Source organism: Callionymus lyra, chromosome 9 (genome assembly GCF_982586985.1).
Source record: "Callionymus lyra chromosome 9, fCalLyr1.hap1.1, whole genome shotgun sequence".
Classification (NCBI taxonomy): Eukaryota; Metazoa; Chordata; class Actinopteri; order Syngnathiformes; family Callionymidae; genus Callionymus; species Callionymus lyra.
This window is the reverse complement of record NC_141826.1, coordinates 19,160,105-19,180,707: the sequence shown is the minus strand read 5'-3', so window position 1 is coordinate 19,180,707 and position 20,603 is coordinate 19,160,105. Positions and strand designations below refer to the sequence as shown.

At 38.7% G+C, this 20,603-nt stretch overlaps 1 protein-coding gene across 2 annotated transcripts; it reads left to right on the top strand.

Annotated features, from left to right (window-relative positions):
* Positions 1–2,023: 2,023 nt before the first annotated feature.
* tapt1a (transmembrane anterior posterior transformation 1a) lies at positions 2,024–19,800 on the top strand. 2 transcript variants are annotated; one of them, XM_087799175.1, is made up of 15 exons: positions 2,024–2,216; positions 3,203–3,333; positions 5,286–5,404; positions 6,646–6,678; positions 8,955–9,117; positions 10,396–10,531; positions 10,656–10,753; positions 11,494–11,563; positions 11,765–11,845; positions 13,284–13,393; positions 14,488–14,547; positions 14,606–14,674; positions 14,739–14,815; positions 17,727–17,890; positions 18,775–19,800. In XM_087799175.1, the coding sequence occupies exons 1-15, from the start codon at positions 2,030–2,032 to the stop codon at positions 19,062–19,064; spliced, it is 1,788 nt and encodes a 595-aa protein (XP_087655301.1). In that variant the 5' UTR covers positions 2,024–2,029; the 3' UTR covers positions 19,065–19,800. The 2 variants fall into 2 exon arrangements, with proteins under 2 accessions (XP_087655301.1, XP_087655302.1); XM_087799176.1 differs by lacking the exon at positions 6,646–6,678.
* The last annotated feature ends 803 nt before the right edge of the window (positions 19,801–20,603 follow it).

Below are 20,603 nucleotides of genomic sequence, written 5' to 3'. Positions count from 1 at the left end.
ATGTTTTATTATTATTTTGTATCATAATATTAAACTCTGTGTAGAAAAGATAACTTCATGTTAGAACGTATGTACCAACAATTAAACATTGAACTTAAAAAGGCCAAATATTAAAATATACTAAATTTAGATACATTTTTTTACATTGTTGGAATAAAAAATATTAAGCTTTAAATGTTAAAAATGTGAAATTAATTTTCGAAATATTTTATTTCATAAAAACAACAACATTTAAAGTGTTCAAAGCTGCAACACTTGAAGTGTTAATTAAAACTATTCAATATTCTGATGGAACTGACATACTAACATGTGTACTACCTTGTCCAGAAGAAGGTTTTACAGTTTAATCTTACAAGGTGGTGTTGTTGTGTAGTTCCTCGAAGGTTTCAACATTCACTTGTGTGACTTCTCACACATATAGGTCTGTTTAGAACTTGGTAAAAAAAATAAAAAACGAGCACAGAAAACGTAACTTTATAAAAAAAAACAACAACACAACAACAATCAAATGACTCAAAGCAGTGCTACTGAAGATTGAACACATTTCTGTCTGGCTCCCCCTTCTGTTAGGAAAGTTTCATTGCAAGAGTTAAACTCGAAATGTTGTCGGTTTTGACCTCCTGGAATCTTACTCTAACAGTTAGTAAGTACTTTGGTCACGATGGAAATGAAGGCAACCATCATCTCTCGTCCACTGCAGGAATTATATAAACATGTTTAAACAAAGTAGAAATGTTGATTCTTTAAATAAACCAATCATGTGACTGTGCTGAACAAATGTATAGACTTTGATGATAATTCAACACTTTATCAAACTCCAGGACTCAGGAATGCATCGTAAAATGACCTTGGATGATAGAAGTTTAATTATAAAAACGGATTTTTGCTTCGAGTTCATAAATTAAAGAAAAAAAGGTTCTTGGCAGAGGTATGTCCTGACTTGGTGCTTCTTTTTTTTCTTTTAGTTTAAATCAAGGCCCATCTTTTCTAAAGCTTCTTAAACGTCTGTTTTTCCTTCGCTCAGACAGGAAACGTAAGTCTTGAGCATCAATCGCCTCCTTGTTTCCAAAGTTCCAGATCCTGACTTGAACATTCCTCATCGAGCTTCACTCTGGAGGATCTTTGAGGTTCAGGGAGAAGAGACTCGGGCGTGAAGCAACAAACACGACCCAGTTTCGCAGTGAAACTTCAACCTGAGACAAGAAGATTGAAATTTATTTTAACGAAAGTTCGTCTCTTCTGTTTCTAAAATGTTGTCATGTGACTATAGTGGGCAGTGAGTCCTGACCCTGGACCGGTTCTTCTCATGAACAGGTAGAAACAGATGGTTAGTCCTTCATGTTGTCACTTAAATAAAGAGTTTATTTAACTTGTCTTAACCTGCGGGAGCTTTTGTTGGAACCTCTGTGGGTCCACAAGACCCCGAATGTTCCTCAGATCTCTGCTGTTGTTGGGTAGAAGTGAAACACCAGAGAGTCTGACGGAGCTTTAGCGACACCAAGTGGACGCTGAGTGAACTGCCGCTCAAAGTTGTCACTCGCTGCCTTCGAGTTCAAATGTTTATTTTTTATTAGTGAAAAGTCTGCAGGTTCTGAAGTATAACGAGTTAAATAAGGCTTTTCGAGTAACAGGTGGAGAAGTTTAAAGCTCAATATTTGTAAGTAAGTAAGAAAAAAGTAAGTCATTTGTATTTATATCGCGCTTTTCCAGACCAGGGTCACAAAGCGCGTAAACAATCAAAACAATACTCAATAAAATATATACTTTATCAAGATAATACTGAGAACAACACAGGAGTTTTCATTTAATTCTGCGCATTATCCATTTTTATCACGTGATTTAAACCCTATGAATCGTCACAATTTAACAATAAAATAATAGCTAACGACGTTTAACCTTCTTTCTCACTTTGTTGTATTTTTTCTTTTACATAAAAAAAACAAAAGTTTCTTTATTTACACGATGACGTTGACCCCGGTGACGTCGACACTGATGACGTAGGTCCACAGCGGTGGCGGCCAAAACAAAGATGGCGGACATGTCGGGGACCGAGCTGTCAGAGGAGAAGGAAGCGGACGCAGAGCCCCAGAGCCGGCGCAGGCGAGCCTGGGAGGAGCTGAACAAGTCCGGGAGACTCGGTCTGAACCCGCAACTGCCCGAGACTCTGGGGTTCTACGACCTGAGCTCCGTGAGGCAGCAGCGGGAACCCTCGGCAGGTGAGGCTCAGCTGCGACTCCTGCTGTCGGCTGGAGCTGCTCTCACACCCCCTTGAATACACACGTTTATTTACATTATTTTAACACCTTTGAGAGACATTTGAGATAAAGTGCTTGAAAATCGAGCTTCAATAACCAGCTTCTCTGTGTTTTAGCTCAGCTCGATCTTGTTAGTCTGTTTACTTTTTTTTAAATGTATTTTACAAAAAGCACAATTCCGTAAAAACTCATTGAAGTAGCACAACATTAGAACTAATGTACAATTTAAGATATTATTTATGTTTTACTTAACTTAAACTTGTCGTTATAATATCCAAACACAACTTTAGTTTATTGAGTGGTCCTTGAACGCACCACCAGATGGCAAAGTAAACGCATGTTTTTATCGTTACTAATAAGCTATTAATGTGATAAATATTAAGCAAGTCTGGCATTCATTCGAGTGAGTAACAATAAATCGTCATGTTGCTATTTAAGATGAAGATTTTATTTATTTTTACCTCATAATAATGGAAAAAAGAATGAATGTCTAACAGGAGAATATTTTCAACTCACTTCATGGTGTGTTTATGGGTCGCTTTACTTCACTTTATTTGTTTTTGTCCCTGAACGTAGGTTTCATTGATACATTGACAAACTCTCTAAAACAAGACACACAACATGTAAATATACAAGCAAATTGTACGTTTATAAAGGAACTGTGTCCTCAGGGCAGAGGAGGACGTCGGGGAAAAAAGAAGAAAAACAACATGAATTCTGGTCCAATATAAGTTAATAACAAATTAATATATATATTAAGATATGGATTAAGAAGTATCGCCGTAGCATAATGATGTTTGACTGACTTTCATCCTCAACATGAACTAGTGTGTAGTTCAAGGTCCACCAGAACTCTCGTGACATTGCCGTGGTGTCCATTGTTCTCGGACCAGTGGTCCATCTCTTGTTGTCACTGGGACTACAATAGACCTTCAATGTTGTTCCAGATCCGTCGCTGACCCGCTTCGTGTGCGCCGAACTCACCAGAGGATACTTCCTGGAGCACAACGAGGCCAAATACACCGAGCGACGCGAGAAGGTTTACACATGCATGCGCATCCCCAAGGAGCTGGAGAAGGTGGGAATCTCAAGCTTTATTTGGCGCATGTGAATGCAACACAGACAAATCTATTTTGTCTGTATCATTAATATTGTTTTTAAGGACTGACCAATCAATTTACAAATGTGTCTATTGCTTTAAACCATATTACAAATGTGTACGTCACAAAACACTTGGTAAAACATTTTAGCGACTGACAAAATCAACATACAAATGTGTAACACAGTTTACAGTTGTCTATATATTTTCCAAATATGTAACTCAATCTACAAAATTGTGTATTGATTTACAAATGTGAAACTCAATTTAAAAAATCTTAAATCAACATACAGATGTGTTACACAGTTTACAATTGTAAGTAAGTAAGTAAGTCATTTTTATTTATATAGCGCTTTTCCAGACCAGGGTCACAAAGCGCTTAAACTATCAAAACAATATTCAATAAAGTATATACTTTAAAGATCAAGATAAAACTGATAACACAACAGGAGTTCCAGAAAATGTCTATATATTTTACAAATGTGTTACTCAATCTACAAAGTTGTGTATTGATTTACAAATGTGAAACTCAATTTAAAAAATCTTAAATCAACATACAAATGTGTAACACAGTTTACAATTTTCTATATATTTTACAAATGTGTTACTCAATTTAAAAAGTTGTGAATTGATTTGCAAACGTGAAACTCAATTTAAACAATCTTAAATCAATATAAAAATGTGTAACACAGTTTACAATTGTGTATATATATTTTACAAATGTTTAACTCAATCTAGTAAGGTGTGTATTGTTTTACAAATGTGAAACTCCATTAAAAAAAACTGTAAATCAATATACATATGTGTAACACAGGTTACGAACTTGTATATATTTTACAAATGTGTAACTCAATTTACACATTTTTAACTCGGTTTAGTCAAAAATCAGAAAACTTTTTGTAAAACATTTTTCAGCAACAGACAAAATAACAGTTACACACAGTTAAAAAAAAAAGTGTATATCCCTTTTCAAATGTGTAACTCAGTTTACTTATGTTTAAATACGTGAATACTCCGGCTCCCAAATACAGGCAAATCAAGAAATTACAATACTTTTAAAAGATGATTTTTAAAAAAACAAACAAAAGCATATTCAAAGTTTGAGAAAAACACAAAAACAGAAAGTATCTTTGTTTATTGTCCACCAAGAAAACAACATGAGTTAAAATGTATATATTTAAACACAAGTATCACAATCTTCACTTATATTTATGTGGTGATGAGATTATATTTCCAGAATTTTAAACTGGTACATTAACAATATTGTATGTTATCTAGAGCCAACAAAAATGTATGTTTTATGCAGCGACGTGAACACACGTGTGTTCTAGAGTCATATACATGTCAAGGTTATCTGAGCGAGGACACATGTTCTCAGGCAGTTCAAAGGTTGACAAGATAACTCAACATATTAGTCTCCATGGTGACAAAACTTCTCTCAGCATCAATGGCTTGAGCATAGCAGCTAAAAGACCCAAACATATTAAAGTAAATAACTAAAACTCAAATAAATGAAGCACCCAAGAATCCAGAAAACATAATTAACATAATAAAAATGATTTTACCCTTTTTTAAGTATAGGTGAAGAAATAAAGTAAATGTTATCTTAATAAAGCGTTTATTTGTTTCACTGACTTTCTGGGACTCCTGTGTTTGTCTTATGTGTCTCGATCTTTAAGTATATATTTTAACCGTGTATTGTTTGTGATTGTTAAAGTGCTTTGTGACCCTGGTCACGAAATAACCATTACTTACTTACTTACTTACTTACTTATGTACTATTATTGTGTTTCTGTTGTTGCAGTTGTCAGTTTTAGCCAACAGAGGGCGCCAGAGTCCCAGAAACCAAAACTGTTCTCAACTTTGTGAATCTTGATTCTTTTTTTTCATCTTATTTATGATTCTAACTTAATTTTGTTGTTGTTGCTCAGCTGATGATCTTCGGCTTCTTCCTGTGCGTGGACGCCTTCCTCTACATCCTCACTCTGCTGCCACTGCGAGTCCTGCTGGCCGTGCTGCGCCTGCTCACGCTGCCCTGCTGCGGCTTCAGGTGAGACACCTGTGTACCTGGTTCTGTTGCTACCGACACACACATGACTCTTGCTGCAGATAACAACATGTTTTTAATGATTCACATCTGCAGTGCTCAGTCGTGTAGTGTGTAGTGTGTTTGTGTAGTGTGTGTGTGTGTGTATAGCAACTAAATGAGTTTAGCTCCCAGAGCTAACGTTGCCTGGCAACACGACTGGATGTGAAACACAAAGGACGAAAAGAAACTTCTCACTTTTACTGTGTGTGTGAATGATGCTACACACACATACACACACACTCTCTAACAACAGCATACAAGATAACACACATATACACACTATAACACATACTTACAATTAAACACACACACACAAACAAAAGACTAAAACATACACTATTACCCACACATATACACTACCACACACAAACAAACACAAAAATACAAGTACAGACTGACAAACACAATAACGCATACACACTATCAAACCTAAACACACTAACTCAAATATACACTAACAAACCCATACATACTGACACACATACATATATTAACACAGACACGCACACTAACAAACACAATAACACAAACATGTACACACTATCAAATTTAAACACACCAACACGAATATACACTAACAAACCCATACAAACTAACACGCATACATACACTAACACACACCACACCCTAACAATCACACTTGCACAGACATATACACACATTACATTCTCACACACATGCAAACTTGCAAACATATATACAATTACTGAGACCAACACAAAGACACACTAACACAGACATCAATAAACACACATATTAAGAAGCACACGCATACACACTAACAAACACACACACACACTAAACCAAATGCATAAGAACCCAAACACTTTACACAAACAAAAACACACATCATACACTAACAAACACACACAATTATACACAGACACCACACAAACATAAACATGCACACTAACAAACACACACAATCCTACACGGACATACACACACCACACAAACATAGACATGCACACTAGCAAACACACACATTCTAACCAACAAACACACACATATTGATGATACACACAGACAGCACACACATATAATGATGCACACTATCAAACACACACACTCTAACAAACAAACACACACATATTGATGATACACACAGACAGCGTCACATTGACAAACACAGATATTTAAAGCTGCAAATGTTTGAATCTTCTGCTGTGAGTTTCTTCTTCTGACTCTCCCTCACCTTGCAGGGCACACACTTGCCCGTACTGCCAGAGGAGCAGGTATGCCTCGACCACTCACTGCCCACTCCTTATTGTTCCTCATCCCGTCCTCACGCTCGCACACTCAGGCTTCATCGTGGTGTCGCTCTCATCTCACTCTGTCGTCTTCATCGCTCCCGTAGATCAGCATGTTGTCCTCGTGGTCTCGAGTCTTCAGAGCTTCTGTGGCTCCGTTAAGATGGAGGCGATCGACCTCTGCTGCAGAACACTTGGTTCTGAAGGAGACGAATATGAAGTCGGACGTGAGGCGAGCCTCAGTCGAGCTCCTGCTGTCGAGTCGATGTTTAGTTTAGCAGATTTGTTTTTTCTTCTCGACACACATGAGCTGCAAACGTCTTCTTGATGACAGCAGACGATTCCTGTAGACGTACCTGGTTCTGTCAGTCCTCGTACATTATTTACAAATGTGTAAAAGGTGTTACAGATATGGATCTACCATGGACCGAAATTCTTATTGATTTACAAATGTGTAATCCAATTCACAAATGTGTTTATTGATAAAAATAAAAAAAGCATGTGTTTAATTTACGAATACGTAACTAAATCCACAAAAATTGGTATATTGATTTACAAATTTGTAACACAATGCACAAATGTCTACAATATTTACAAAACGTCAACTCAATTCACACATATGTTTATTAATTTACATATGCGTTACTCAACTTACAAATGTGTTTATTGAATGACAAATGCGTAATTCAATTCACAAATGTGTTAATTGCATTACAAATGTGTCACTCAATTCACAAATGTGTTAATTGAATTACAAATGCGTAACTCAATTCACAAATGTGTTTATTGGTTTACAAATGCGTAATTCAATTCACAAATGTGTTAATTGCATTACAAATGTGTCACTCAATTCACAAATGTGTTAATTGAATTACAAATGTGTAACTCAATTCACAAATGTGTTTATTGGTATACAAATGAATAACTCGATTCACAAATGTGTTGATTTATTTACAAATGCGTAACTCAATTCAAAAATGTGTTTATTGAATGACAAATTCGTAATTCAATTCCCAAATGTGTTTATTGATTTACAAATGTGTAAGTCAATTCACAAATGTGTTTATTGATTTACAAATGCGTAACTCAATTCACAAATGTGTTTATTTATTTACAAATGTGTAAGTCAATTCACAAATGTGTTTATTGATTTACAAATGCGTAACTCAATTCACAAATGTGTTTATTTATTTACAAATGCGTAACTCAATTCACAAATGTGTTTATTTATTTACAAACGTGTAACTTAATTCACAAATGTATTTATTGATTTACAAAATCCTAACTCAATACACAAATGTATTTATTGATTTACAAATACGTAACTCAATTCACAAATGTGTTTATTTATTTACAAATGTGTAACTCAATACACAAATGTGTTTATTGATTTACAAATCCGTAACTCAATTCACAAATGTGTTTATTTATTTACAAATGTGTAACTCAATACACAAATGTGTTTATTGATTTACAAATGTGTAACTCAATTCACAAATGTGTTTATTTATTTACAAATGTGTAACTCAATACACAAATGTGTTTATTGATTTACAAATGTGTAAATCAATTCACAAATTTGTTTATTAATGTACAAATGCGTAACACAATTCACAAATGTGTTTATTGATTTACAAATGTGTGATCAATTTACCCGCTAACATAATTTTTTGCTCTTGTCTTTGTGTTGGGATTTGAATGTAGTCAGTTCATGATCTGAGTTCTGCATGTTTCAGTCTCTAAACGCATTTACACGGCGAGGTTCAGATTCTCTTGTACAGCCTTTGACACATTTGTAAAGATGTGCGTCAATAATGAAGTCGGTATCATCGAGCTCAGGCTCCTCAACGGTCGACCGGAGACCGAGATCTTGTGAGATAAAAGAGGGAAGATTGAACAGAACCGATCATTCTGGGTCGCGGACGGCGTGGAGGGACTCCTCGGTGTCCCGCCTCGTCCTGGATGAGGAGCCAGATCTACTCCGTCATCACTGATACTTGGCTGTGCTGCGAGTCTGCAGGCTGTCCCTCCTCAGCTGGCACACTGGGCTGCCAGAAGAGCTCAGCGTCCTCAGTGTAGTACACAAGTGTGCGTTTGTGTCGACGCTCGTCCGTGTTGTGAAGCTTCACTGATGTGAGCATGTCCTCGTCTGCATGATGATGGAGTCGGACGTGAGCGAGGAGGTCGTCGGGCTCTTGACGCGTGTCTAGATGATGACTGGAGTTAATATGTGTGTGTGTGTGTGTGTGTGTGTGTGTCAGTGGGACCCGACTGCTGCAGCCAGCACAGGTGTGCGACATGTTGAAGGGTCTGATCCTGCTGCTCTGCTTCTCCATGATGCACTACGTGGATTATTCCATGATGTACCACCTGATCCGAGGACAGTCGGTCATCAAGCTCTACCTCATCTACAACATGCTGGAGGTACACATGATCACACACGTACACACACGTACACACACGTACACACACGTACACACACGTACACACACGTACACACACGTACACACACGTACACACAAGTACACACACGTACACACACGTACACACACGTACACACACGTACACACACTCATGCGTACACAAACATACATGCATGTACACACACACAAGTACTGTATACACACATGATCACACACATACACACACTCATGCTTACACACACATACATGCATGAACACACACATACTGTATACACACACGTGTATACACAAGTACACACACTAATGCATGTACACACATACATGTACACAAACACACTCAAGTACTGTATACACACATGTACACACAACTACACACACTGATGCATACACACACATACATGTTCACAAACACACGTGCATACACACCGTTGCACACGCATGTATAAACAGACATATGCACACACACACCTGTGCACACACTCATGGTTACACTGATGCATATACATATATATATATATATATATATATATATATATATACACTGGATATATAAATATATATATGTATATACAGTATGTACACACATGATCATTCATATGCACACAAATACAAACCCATTCTTCTGTACACACCTGCACACAATCATGCATAGACAGATGTATACACACATGATCACACACGTATAAACACATACATACAAGTACACACACTCATTACACACACTTGTGCGTACTTTCAGATAAACGCATGTATAATAACACACGCATGTTTACACACATGAACACATGCCTAGACAAACATTCATACACACATTCATACACACAAATGCACAAATTCAACAGACATGCTTACACAAAGGCATTCACAAACGTACACAAACACACACACACACACATTTATGCATGAACACACACATATATGCATGAACACACACATATACACAGACACACACACACATTCACACACACATTTATTCACGCACACATTTATTCACACACACAGATACACACACACACACAATGTAATGCAGTGCTGGCAGCAGATCCACATGCTAAACATCTGCTGCATGAATCTTCAGTTTGAGTTTCAGGCTCAGACGCAGCAGGAAGTCAATTATTCTTGTCACGACAACAACAGAACAAACCTCCGTGTGAGGTTCAAGTTTGAGTCTCAGCTCCACCAACTTAGTTCAACTTCACATGTGGACTTGAAAGAAGCTTTTGTCTGTAAAAAAAAAATAAACATGCTCAACATGACGACGATGTCCATGTGAACTCAGGTGGCCGACCGGCTCTTCTCCTCCTTCGGGCAGGACATCTTGGACGCCCTCTACTGGACAGCGACGGAACCTAAAGAACGCAAGCGCGATAACATCGGCGTGATCCCTCACTTCTTCATGGCCGTCTTCTACGTCTGTATCCACCTGGACACGCACACTGGTGTGCGATGTTCTCCTGCGATCTCCTTCTAGTCAAGAGTTTTCTTGTTTGTGTACTTGTTGTTGTTGTTGTTGTTGTTTTCCTGAGCAGCTGCTCTCAGTTCTTCACTCCATCCTCATCATGGTCCAGGCCTCAACCCTCAACGTGGCCTTCAACTCTCACAACAAGTCTCTCCTCACCATCATGATGTCCAACAATGTCAGTGTACACACACACACACACACACACACACACACACACACACACACACACACACACACACATCTGTCTGGACTATTGTAACAGTTTGTTTTCATGTCTTAACAAGAAGGATCTGTCTCGTCTGCAGTTGATTCAGAACTCTGCAGCGAGAATTCTGACCCGCTCTAGTAGAAGAACTCACATTTCTCCGGTCCTTAAAACTCTTCACTGGCTTCCAGTTTCTTTCAGGATCAACTTTAAAATTCTGGTTCTTACTTTCAGAGCTATTCATGGTCAGGCTCCTCCTTACATCACTGATCTGATCCAGCCTTACACCCCAGCTCGGGCTCTGAGGTCTGTGGATCAGAATCTACTTATGGTTCCACGCACACGGCTCAGGACCAGAGGAGAGAAATCTTTTCAGGCTGTTGCTCCTAAGCTTTGGAACAATCTTCCTCTCTCTTTGCGCTTGATGGAGTCTACTGACTCCTTTAAGAAACATCTTAAGACGTTTCTATTTGTTCAGGCTTTTCCTTGAATTTCTCGAACTCCTGTGTTGTTCTCGGTGTTGTCTTGATCTTTGAAGTATGTACTGTTTTGAGTATTGTTTTGATTGTTAAAGCGCTTTGTGACCCTGGTCTCGAAAAGCGCTATATAAATATATATTACTTACTTACTTACTTACTTACACACACACACACACACACACACACACACACACACTTGAATCAACATTGAATCTTCTTCTTCCTCTGTAGTTTGTGGAAATCAAGGGAAGTGTGTTCAAGAAGTTTGAGAAGAACAACCTGTTCCAGATGTCCAACAGTGGTGAGACACTTGTGTGTGTGTGTGTGTGTGTGTGTGTGTGTGTGTGTGTGTGTGTGTGTGTGTGTAGTTAAGTTAATGTCCATCACGTCATCAACGGTGGTGAAGGCCTGCGAGTCAGAGGAGACGCTGTTGTGTCTCCAGATGTTGTGCTGAAGCAGCAGATGTTTCACGGCCGACTAACATGGAGTCTCGCTCCCGCAGATATCAAGGAACGCTTCACCAGCTATGTGCTGCTGCTCATCGTCTGTCTCAGGAACATGGAGCAGTTCTCCTGGAACCCAGGTGAGACACCAGCAGGACCACCTGCACCACCTGGAGTATGTGGGTGAAGGTCCAAAACCTCCAGCAATAGATGCATATTTTCTCATTTAATTGTTATACAGTATTAATTTTACTCCAATTGTTCATTTTTAAGATGTATATGGAAGTATATATATATACAGTATATATATATATATTTATATAGATGGATGGATGGATGGATGGATAGAAATAACTTTATTGAAATTGTTTTTCCAATTAGACACAGCAATACAGACGATAATTCATAAAAATAAGAACAAGAACAAAGTTTCTATAAAAAGAAAGTACAAGATCACACAATCTAAGTCTAAAGATAAAGAACGTATAATAAAGACGTAGGATACAAAGATTAACATAGAATAGAGTCATGAAACTTTCGCTCCACTCCTGCCCGTACAATCTAATAGCACGAGGATATATATATATATATATATATATATATATATATATGGAATAATTGCATTCAATTATTTGTGTATTGGAAGATCTATCTTTTTTAAATAATTCAATTGAAAAAAAAACCCATAAATGTTCATAATAAATTGATTATTTTACTACACATAGATTTTCATATTCTCATTCCAAAAATAAATATTTTTTTAATTAATATATTTTAATTCTTAGCTTTTTTTATTTAATATAAAAATATTGTTGTATATAATTTACTTACATACTTACAATACAAGAAGCACCAAACTACTCTATTGAACTTTTAGCCAATCACGTGACGCGTAGACGATCATGTGATGATGACGAAGCTTCGCTGCATCGATTCAAGCAACGGTATTGTCTGGTGGTTCCTTAAGGCTACAAAATAAAAATAATAATAATAAAAATATATAATTATTAGAACTAGAATATCAAACTCTTGGTGTCAAAATAATTCATTTATTGTCAACATACTCAACTCAAATTCAACCTTTCAACATAGAAACGATCAAATTCAGGAATTTAATAAAAAAATATATTTAATGATTGGTAAAAAAAATTGTAATAAAAAAGTTAAAATGTACAAATTTCCAAATATTTTGTTTCCTTTTTAATATAAAATGATTTTGATCTTGTGAATTAAATGTATTTTATTTTATTTCACTCAACATTTTTAGCTTGAAAATGAATTAAAATGTTTTTCAAACACTTGAATTGCAAAGATAATAAATTCAATTTAAGGCAGATCTACGTTTGATTCGATCAAACTATTATTTCAGTGACACTGGTGTCGTCCTGAGAGCGACAGACTCCTCACATCTGATCACATGACGCTCGTGTCACAACCAACCGTCCGTCACAGACGTGTCGACTGACAGCGACTCACAGAAGCCGCTCGTCGACTCCGCTTGAATTATCGACTCGCGTCTCAAGATCTGTTTCATCTGAAGCCGGAGAAGGAAGTGACTCCACTCTCTCTCTCCCTCAGAACACTTGTGGGTTCTGTTCCCGGACGTGTTCATGGTGGTGACCAGCGAAGTGGCCGTCGACATCATCAAACACGCCTTCATCACCAAGTTCAACGACATCACGGCCGACGTACGTAACTCAGTGAATGTGTTTGTTTCTCTGAACATAAGATCTGTAGGTGAGTCATGAAGAAAGATAAAATGTATTTAATATTTTCATTTTTAATGCAGTTTTCATTTTTTTTTTAGTTACACAGCAGCTTTTATTAAATGTATTACAAGGGATTTTTCATTTTTAGCAGTTAATTTAGTTATAAATATGACTTTAACATTTAGGTCAGATTTAATAAGTAAAATACTTTATTAATCATTTAATATTTTCATTTTTAATGCAGTTTTCATTTTTTGTTTAGTTAAACAGCAGCTTTTATTGAATGTATTACAAGGGATTTTTCATTTTTAGCAGTTAATTTAGTTAAAAATATGACTTTGACATTTAGGACAGATTTAATAAGTAAGTAAGTAAGTAAGTAATTTTTATTTATATAGCGCTTTTCAAAACCAGGGTCACAAAGCGCTTAAACAATCAAAACAATACTCAAAAAAGTACATACTTTAAAGATCAAGATAATACTGAGAACAACACAGGAGTTCCAGAAAATCAAGGAAAAACCTGAACAAATAGATTAAGTAAAAGACTTTATTGATCATTTAATATTTTCAATTTTAATGCAGTTTTCATTATTCTGTTTAGTTACACAGCTGCTTTTATTAAATGTATTACAAGGGATTTTTCATTTTTAGCAGTTAATTTAGTTAAAAATATGACTTTAACATTTAGGACAGATTTAATAAGTAAAAGACTTTATTAATTATTTAATATTTTCATTTGTTTATATAGTATTTTTACTCTTCATTTAGTTGTTCACACTAATAAATACATTACTATATATTTTCCAAAAATATTTAGCAGCTAAGCTGTTTTTTTAGATGTAAAATATCACTTGAAATGTAAACGATTAAGACACACAAAAAAAATCGATCTAATGACTGATTTTATTATTTTCTTGAAAAGTATGTGATGTAATTCCTACTCTGCCCTTCAAAATAAAATCATTTGTTAGCTCAATAAAATGATTTCTCCTCGTGAACATATTCTGCTGACTCATGGTGAACCTTCAAACACCAGTTCTGTCTCTGACCCGGGTGTCGTCCTGGTCTCAGGTCTACAGCGAGTACCGAGCCAGTCTGGCCTTCGAGCTGGTGAGCAGTCGGCAGAAGAACGTGAGTACGAATCCCTGCTTCCTGCTCTGGCTGTTGTTGACGTCTCTTCTCCCTCAAGGCCTACACCGACTACAGCGACTCGGTGGCTCGCAGGATGGGCTTCATCCCTCTGCCTCTGGCTGTCCTGGTGAGAGCGAGACCACCTCGTGTCTGGAGAACAACCATGTGACCTGTTGTTGTTGTTGTTTCAGCTGATCCGGGTGGTCATCAGCTCGGTGAAGGTCCAGGGAGCTCTGTCCTACACCTGCGTCCTGCTCTTCTATCTCGGGTGAGACTTGTGTGTTCAGGTGTGTTACCTGTGGGAGAATCTCAGGGTCGAAGAATATTGATCGTTCAGGTGTTGAAACTTTTTCATTGAAATGTTGTTGCATTTATTATTATAATTATTATTGTTTATTTCTTTAATAAATAATTGTAAACAATAAGATTAAATCTGTAGTTTTATGGTAATGTCTGTTATGTCACTATCATACCAACTACTTTATGTTGAATTTAAACATTTATTTTTGAATTATTGCAATTAGAATATCAAACTCTATGTGTAATAGAAATGTAAAAAAAACATTAATATTGACACTTTTATACCAAAACTCTCATATAGAATTTTACAGGCACAAATTAAAAAAATATTGAATTTAGAACATTTGTTTTTGAACAATTTCAATTATGTGTAAAAAAAAAACATTAATCTACGCATTATTATACCAAAATCTTTATATTGGATTTTAAATAGGCTTTGAATTAATTAATAAATAATACATATTAAATCGTTTTTATTATGACTATTCAATAAAAAAAACTATTAAAACTTTCAACATAGGAATAACTGAATTATATATATTTTTTTAATTTATTCAATGCTTACAAAACACAACATTTTATTCAAAATTTTAATTTAAAAAAGGTTTATTCAACCATTAAATACTGATATACTTCCATAGTTACCAGAAAGTTGATGTTGAATGTGTGTATGTGAGTCATGGGGGATGAACTTGTGGATTTGTGTATTTTTTGGTGTTAAATGAACAATATGTAAGATTGAACAGATTGTTTCTGGCTCCCCCCAATGTCAGAACAGAGCTACTACATGTGCAGTGGGGTTTTTTCTTGATGATTGTGTGAAGGTTACATGTTCATGATCAGATCTTCTGGTGAGTGTTTTAGCCCGGAGTCTGACCAGGAACCTTCCGACGGCCGCGGGACTCGAACCCAACGTCTCTCTGACGAACCCGAAACCGACACTCTTACATAAGGCTCGACGCCGCCCGCTCTCACTTCCTGTCTCCCCCCCCGTCCTCGCCACAGTCGCCCCTCGGGCTGAAGACTACAGTCTTGTCATCTCTGGTGCCATCTCTTGACGCTAAAAATAGCCGCAGCTGCAGAAACCGCCTCTGCTGGCGAACATGCGAACATGTCTGAACACCTTTGTCGGAGCGAACTCTGATCCACAGACCCGAATGTGTCCGTCTCGCTCTCGTCACGAGTCCGGGGCTCGGTTGGCCCGCGGTTGGACGGTCCACATCGGATCAGAACCGCGGGTGGACGTGAGTGGAGGCGATGGAGAGCAGATGGTCGGAGAGACTCTTTGTTAATGTGGTCCAGCCTCACGCCAGCGTCGCGTGATCACTGGACTGAGGCGCGTCAGAGTCGACACGTGTTGCAGCCTCACGCCCTGCTGCGTCTTTGTCGTCTAACAATTATTATTAAATCTGCTGCTTTGGGGATTTTTTGAAGAAATTATAAGCGTCTAAATACTGAATAGTTAAATTAGATTGTTTTCATGTTTACTACGCAATAGTTTTTTTTTAAATTATTGAATTCCATTATTTACTGACATTTAAAAAAATGATTAAATGAATAAATATAATGTTAACGCTATTAGACCAGCAAAATATTGAGTTAAGAAAATCCCTTTTTTTATGGAATAAAAATATTAAACTTGGTATGTGGACATAAGGTTTTATTATTTTTTTTAAATTCCATGTTTTAATTAAATTATTTAAAAACAATTCAACTCTTCAATATTGTCATTAAAAACGTCTTATATTTTAATATATATTTAATATATATAAAATATTTTTTAATCAACAGTTGTAATATAAAAATTATTGAATGTATTAATAAGAAAATATATATAATAAATATACAAATTATTGAATACAATTAAATTGATTTAGAAAAAAACGAAGTCCGAACAAATAATACTATAAAATAAATCAATTTCTCTATCGTAATATTTTTTATTGAGTCTGTAATTTGTTGTTTTTGACAGCAAATATCTTGGCGGGGAAAAAAAACAGGTTTTTACTGTCAGCAGGATCTTTTGAAGGTTCATGGGAGATAAAGTGGTTCACGTGTGTTTCATGAACCTGGAGAATCTCGTGTCGACCGTGTGTCTCTGAAGAACCAACTCTTCTTGTCTCTGAAGAACCAACTCTTCTTGTCTCTGAAGAACCGACTCTTCTTGTCTTTGAAGAACCAACTCTTCTTGTCTCTGAAGAACCAACTCTTCTTGTCTCTGAAGAACCAAACTCTTCTTGTCTCTGTAGAACCAACTCTTCTTGTCTCTGAAGAACCAACTCTTCTTGTCTCTGAAGAACCAACTCTTCTTGTCTCTGAAGAACCAAACTCTTCTTGTCTCTGAAGAACCAACTCTTCTTGTCTCTGTAGAACCAAACTCTTCTTGTCTCTGAAGAACCAACTCTTCTTGTCTCTGTAGAACCAAACTCTTCTTGTCTCTGAAGAACCAACTCTTCTTGTCTCTGAAGAACCGACTCTTCTTGTCTCTGAAGAACCAACTCTTCTTGTCTCTGAAGAACCAACTCTTCTTGTCTCTGTAGAACCAACTCTTCTTGTCTCTGAAGAACCAACTCTTCTTGTCTCTGAAGAACCAAACTCTTCTTGTCTCTGTAGAACCAAACTCTTCTTGTCTCTGAAGAACCAACTCTTCTTGTCTCTGAAGAACCAACTCTTCTTGTCTCTGAAGAACCAACTCTTCTTGTCTCTGAAGAACCAACTCTTCTTGTCTCTGAAGAACCAACTCTTCTTGTCTCTGAAGAACCAAACTCTTCTTGTCTCTGAAGAACCAAACTCTTCTTGTCTCTAAAGAACCAACTCTTCTTGTCTCTGAAGAACCAACTCTTCTTGTCTCTAAAGAACCAACCCTCTTCTCTCCGCAGCCTTGTCACCCTCAAGGTCCTCAACAGCATCGTGCTGCTCGGCAAGTCCTGCATCTACGTCAAGAGGGCGCACATGGAGGACAAGCTCTTCGAAAGACCCTCCACCCCCGCGGCCCCCCCCGCCAAGACTCCGGCGAAGGCCAGGCAGACGTCCACACCTTCAGGTACCATCGCCGTCGCCACGGCAACTACTGTAAACCAAGAGTACATATTAGTGAGACGTCACCCCACTTATCTTCACATTAACATGTGAATTCACTCATTCTTTCGCGGATCTTTAGAGCTGAGACACACACACACGCACACACACACACACACACACACACACGCACACACACACACACGCACACACACACACACACACACACACACACACACACACACACACATATACACACACACACACACTTCACACGTCAGCCTGTCATCCTCCAAATCCCCACAGATCTCTCAGACCTGACGACTGATCCTGCAGCTTTAACCAGTGTTGATGAAACGTCTCGCTCTCGACATCAAAGCTGCTGCTGCTCACCGACGACTTCCCTCTGAGAGAAGATGCCGTCAGGCTTTTCTGCACAAACACACACTCATCACACACTCGACACACACTCGACACACACACACGTTGATGTTTATATTCAAGGTGATAATCAGGCAGATTCTGAGAAGGCATTTGCTCTCCAGGCCTCCTCGTCCTCCGCTGCCTGTTTCAATGATCAAAGGCCACGAAAACCTGTATCGTGACGAAACAGAAAGATTTTTGGGGTGATGATTAGTCTCTGGGGGTGCGGGTGGAGGCTGGTGGTGGGGGGGGGGTCTCTGCGGACGCCCCGCTCCTCACATGTGATGAATTATTCTCTTTGCTGCCTCTCACTGCAGCTGTTGTTCAACTCCGCAGCCTCGTGACGCATCGCCTCCGTTTTGTTGCTTTAAATACTTAACCGTGATTCAGTGGGTGATGATGTCATCCGTGTGTGATGATGTCATCACCGCCACCGCCGGGTCCAAAGGTGTCGCACGTGCTGACGGTTCCGTTTGTCCTCCGCAGGTGAGGTGAAGCCGCAGCAGCAGAAGAATCCGCCGCCGCCGCCGCCCTTCGTCACCGTCCAGCCGGCTCCTCGCGTCGACCCCTTTCCCGAACCCACGGCGCCCCCCACTGGCGCTTCGCCGGAACGTCCGCCGACTCCGCCCCCGGACCCTCCTCCTCAAGCCCCGCCCACTACGGACGAGGAGGAGGAGGAAGAGGAGGAGCAGGGCTGCGAGCTGAAGCTCAGGACTCCGAAGAAAGACCTTCTGGAGATCGACCGCTTCACCATCTGTGGGAACCGGATCGACTGAGCAGGTGAATCTCTCAGGTGCGACCGGCGTTCATTCAGGCGGGAGCCGTGAGTCACTTGGGATGTTGGGACTCCAGATGTTGAGCGTCACTGACCCCTGGGGTGACCCCGAGTTGACTCGGAACAACTCTCTGATGAGATCTTCAGATGCTTCCTCTGCTCTGACAAAGCACTGTTCCATTCGAGACAAGTGTCCTTGCCCCGCCCTCTCCTCTCAGTCATTCCTGCTTCCCAGATGGATGGGACCTGTTCAAATGTGACCTCCGTTGACCTGTGGAGGTCTAGATGTCGCCTGGAAAAACCCACCAAAGGATGAAGATCTCTTTCAGGTGATCGACTCTTCAGCTCTGATACGAGTCTCTGACGGATGAGCGTCCGTGGAGAGACGAGTCGCGCGACTGGTTCTGAGAGGTTCTCCAAGCAGCCGGACCCGACCTCGCTCTGTCGCCAACTCCACGCTTGAATTTTTGCCTTTAGATGAATCTACCTCAGCTGCGAGTGAGCCTGATGTCATGTGATCCGGGAGTCGACTCGGCAGCTTTTTTTTCTGCCAAAACCCACGAGTATGGAGTGAATCTCTGGAGCGAAACATTCACTCTCGTATTGAAGCAATATTTGAGCCTTTTTTGTTGCTTTAAAAAGTTTAAAGAGTTTTGATGATCAATCTATTTATTCTTCTCTTATCTAACCATATTTATCTTCCGTTCATCATGAATAAATATTTTGTCTTGCTGCTCTTCAGTCACAACTGTTTTTATTTCCGTTTCCTGTCGTTACCTTCCTTCCAGGAAGTCGCTGACGTGTCACATGACCTCACCTGACGGAGGGGGTTGTTAAGCAGCTTAAACTGTTCCGACTCCGTCTGTCAGGGGGCGCCGTCACACTGCCGGGGAAGAGTCTCGGCATCTTGGATCAGATCCAGCGTCTGTCAAATTAGGAGGTCAATGAGAGTCCAGGTGTGTTTGCGCGGCAGGACGTTCTAAACCTTTTTTTTTTACTTAATCCAAGTTTTTCTTTTGACATGATTTCTCTTGACATGCGTTCAGCAACGCTCTTTATTTTACCTCAGTAGTACCTCACTCCAGCTGCATGATCTTAACTGTTTGAGTTAAGTTAAGAATTGAACTACGTCTGCACTCTTGCTCTACTTTTGTCCCTTAAGTTCAGTGTTAGCATTTAGCTTGTTAGCTCGCCATTAGCTTGAACCGTTAATAAACGGCTGCTTTGTATTGGCAAGAATCTGGTATATGTTATGATAACGACAACGATAGAATATGTTGTTATACTTTAGTAACAAGGATATAGTTGTATTTTTCGACGAGTACTTGACTCTGGTGTTGCAGAATTTACAGACCACATGACTCTTGACGAAGTCGTAACTGCTTTCATTTGTTTTGAAACCAAAATATGTCCAAAAATCAGCTTTAAAAGCTGCTGGAGTCGACTGTATCCTCTCGTCCTCAGTCATCTCAGTGATCTGGCGGGATTTCGTTGTTCTTTAGATGCAGAGGACACCATGACTGCTGCCACCTAGCGGCCG

Coding starts and splice junctions, on each gene's coding strand:
- tapt1a (XM_087799175.1), top strand. CDS start 2,030: ATGGCGGACATGTCGGGGACCGAGCTGTCAGAGGAGAAGGAAGCGGAC. Junction 10,754..11,493: donor CCATCATGATGTCCAACAAT/GTCAGTGTACAC, acceptor CTTCCTCTGTAG/TTTGTGGAAATCAAGGGAAG. Junction 17,891..18,774: donor GCAGACGTCCACACCTTCAG/GTACCATCGCCG, acceptor TGTCCTCCGCAG/GTGAGGTGAAGCCGCAGCAG.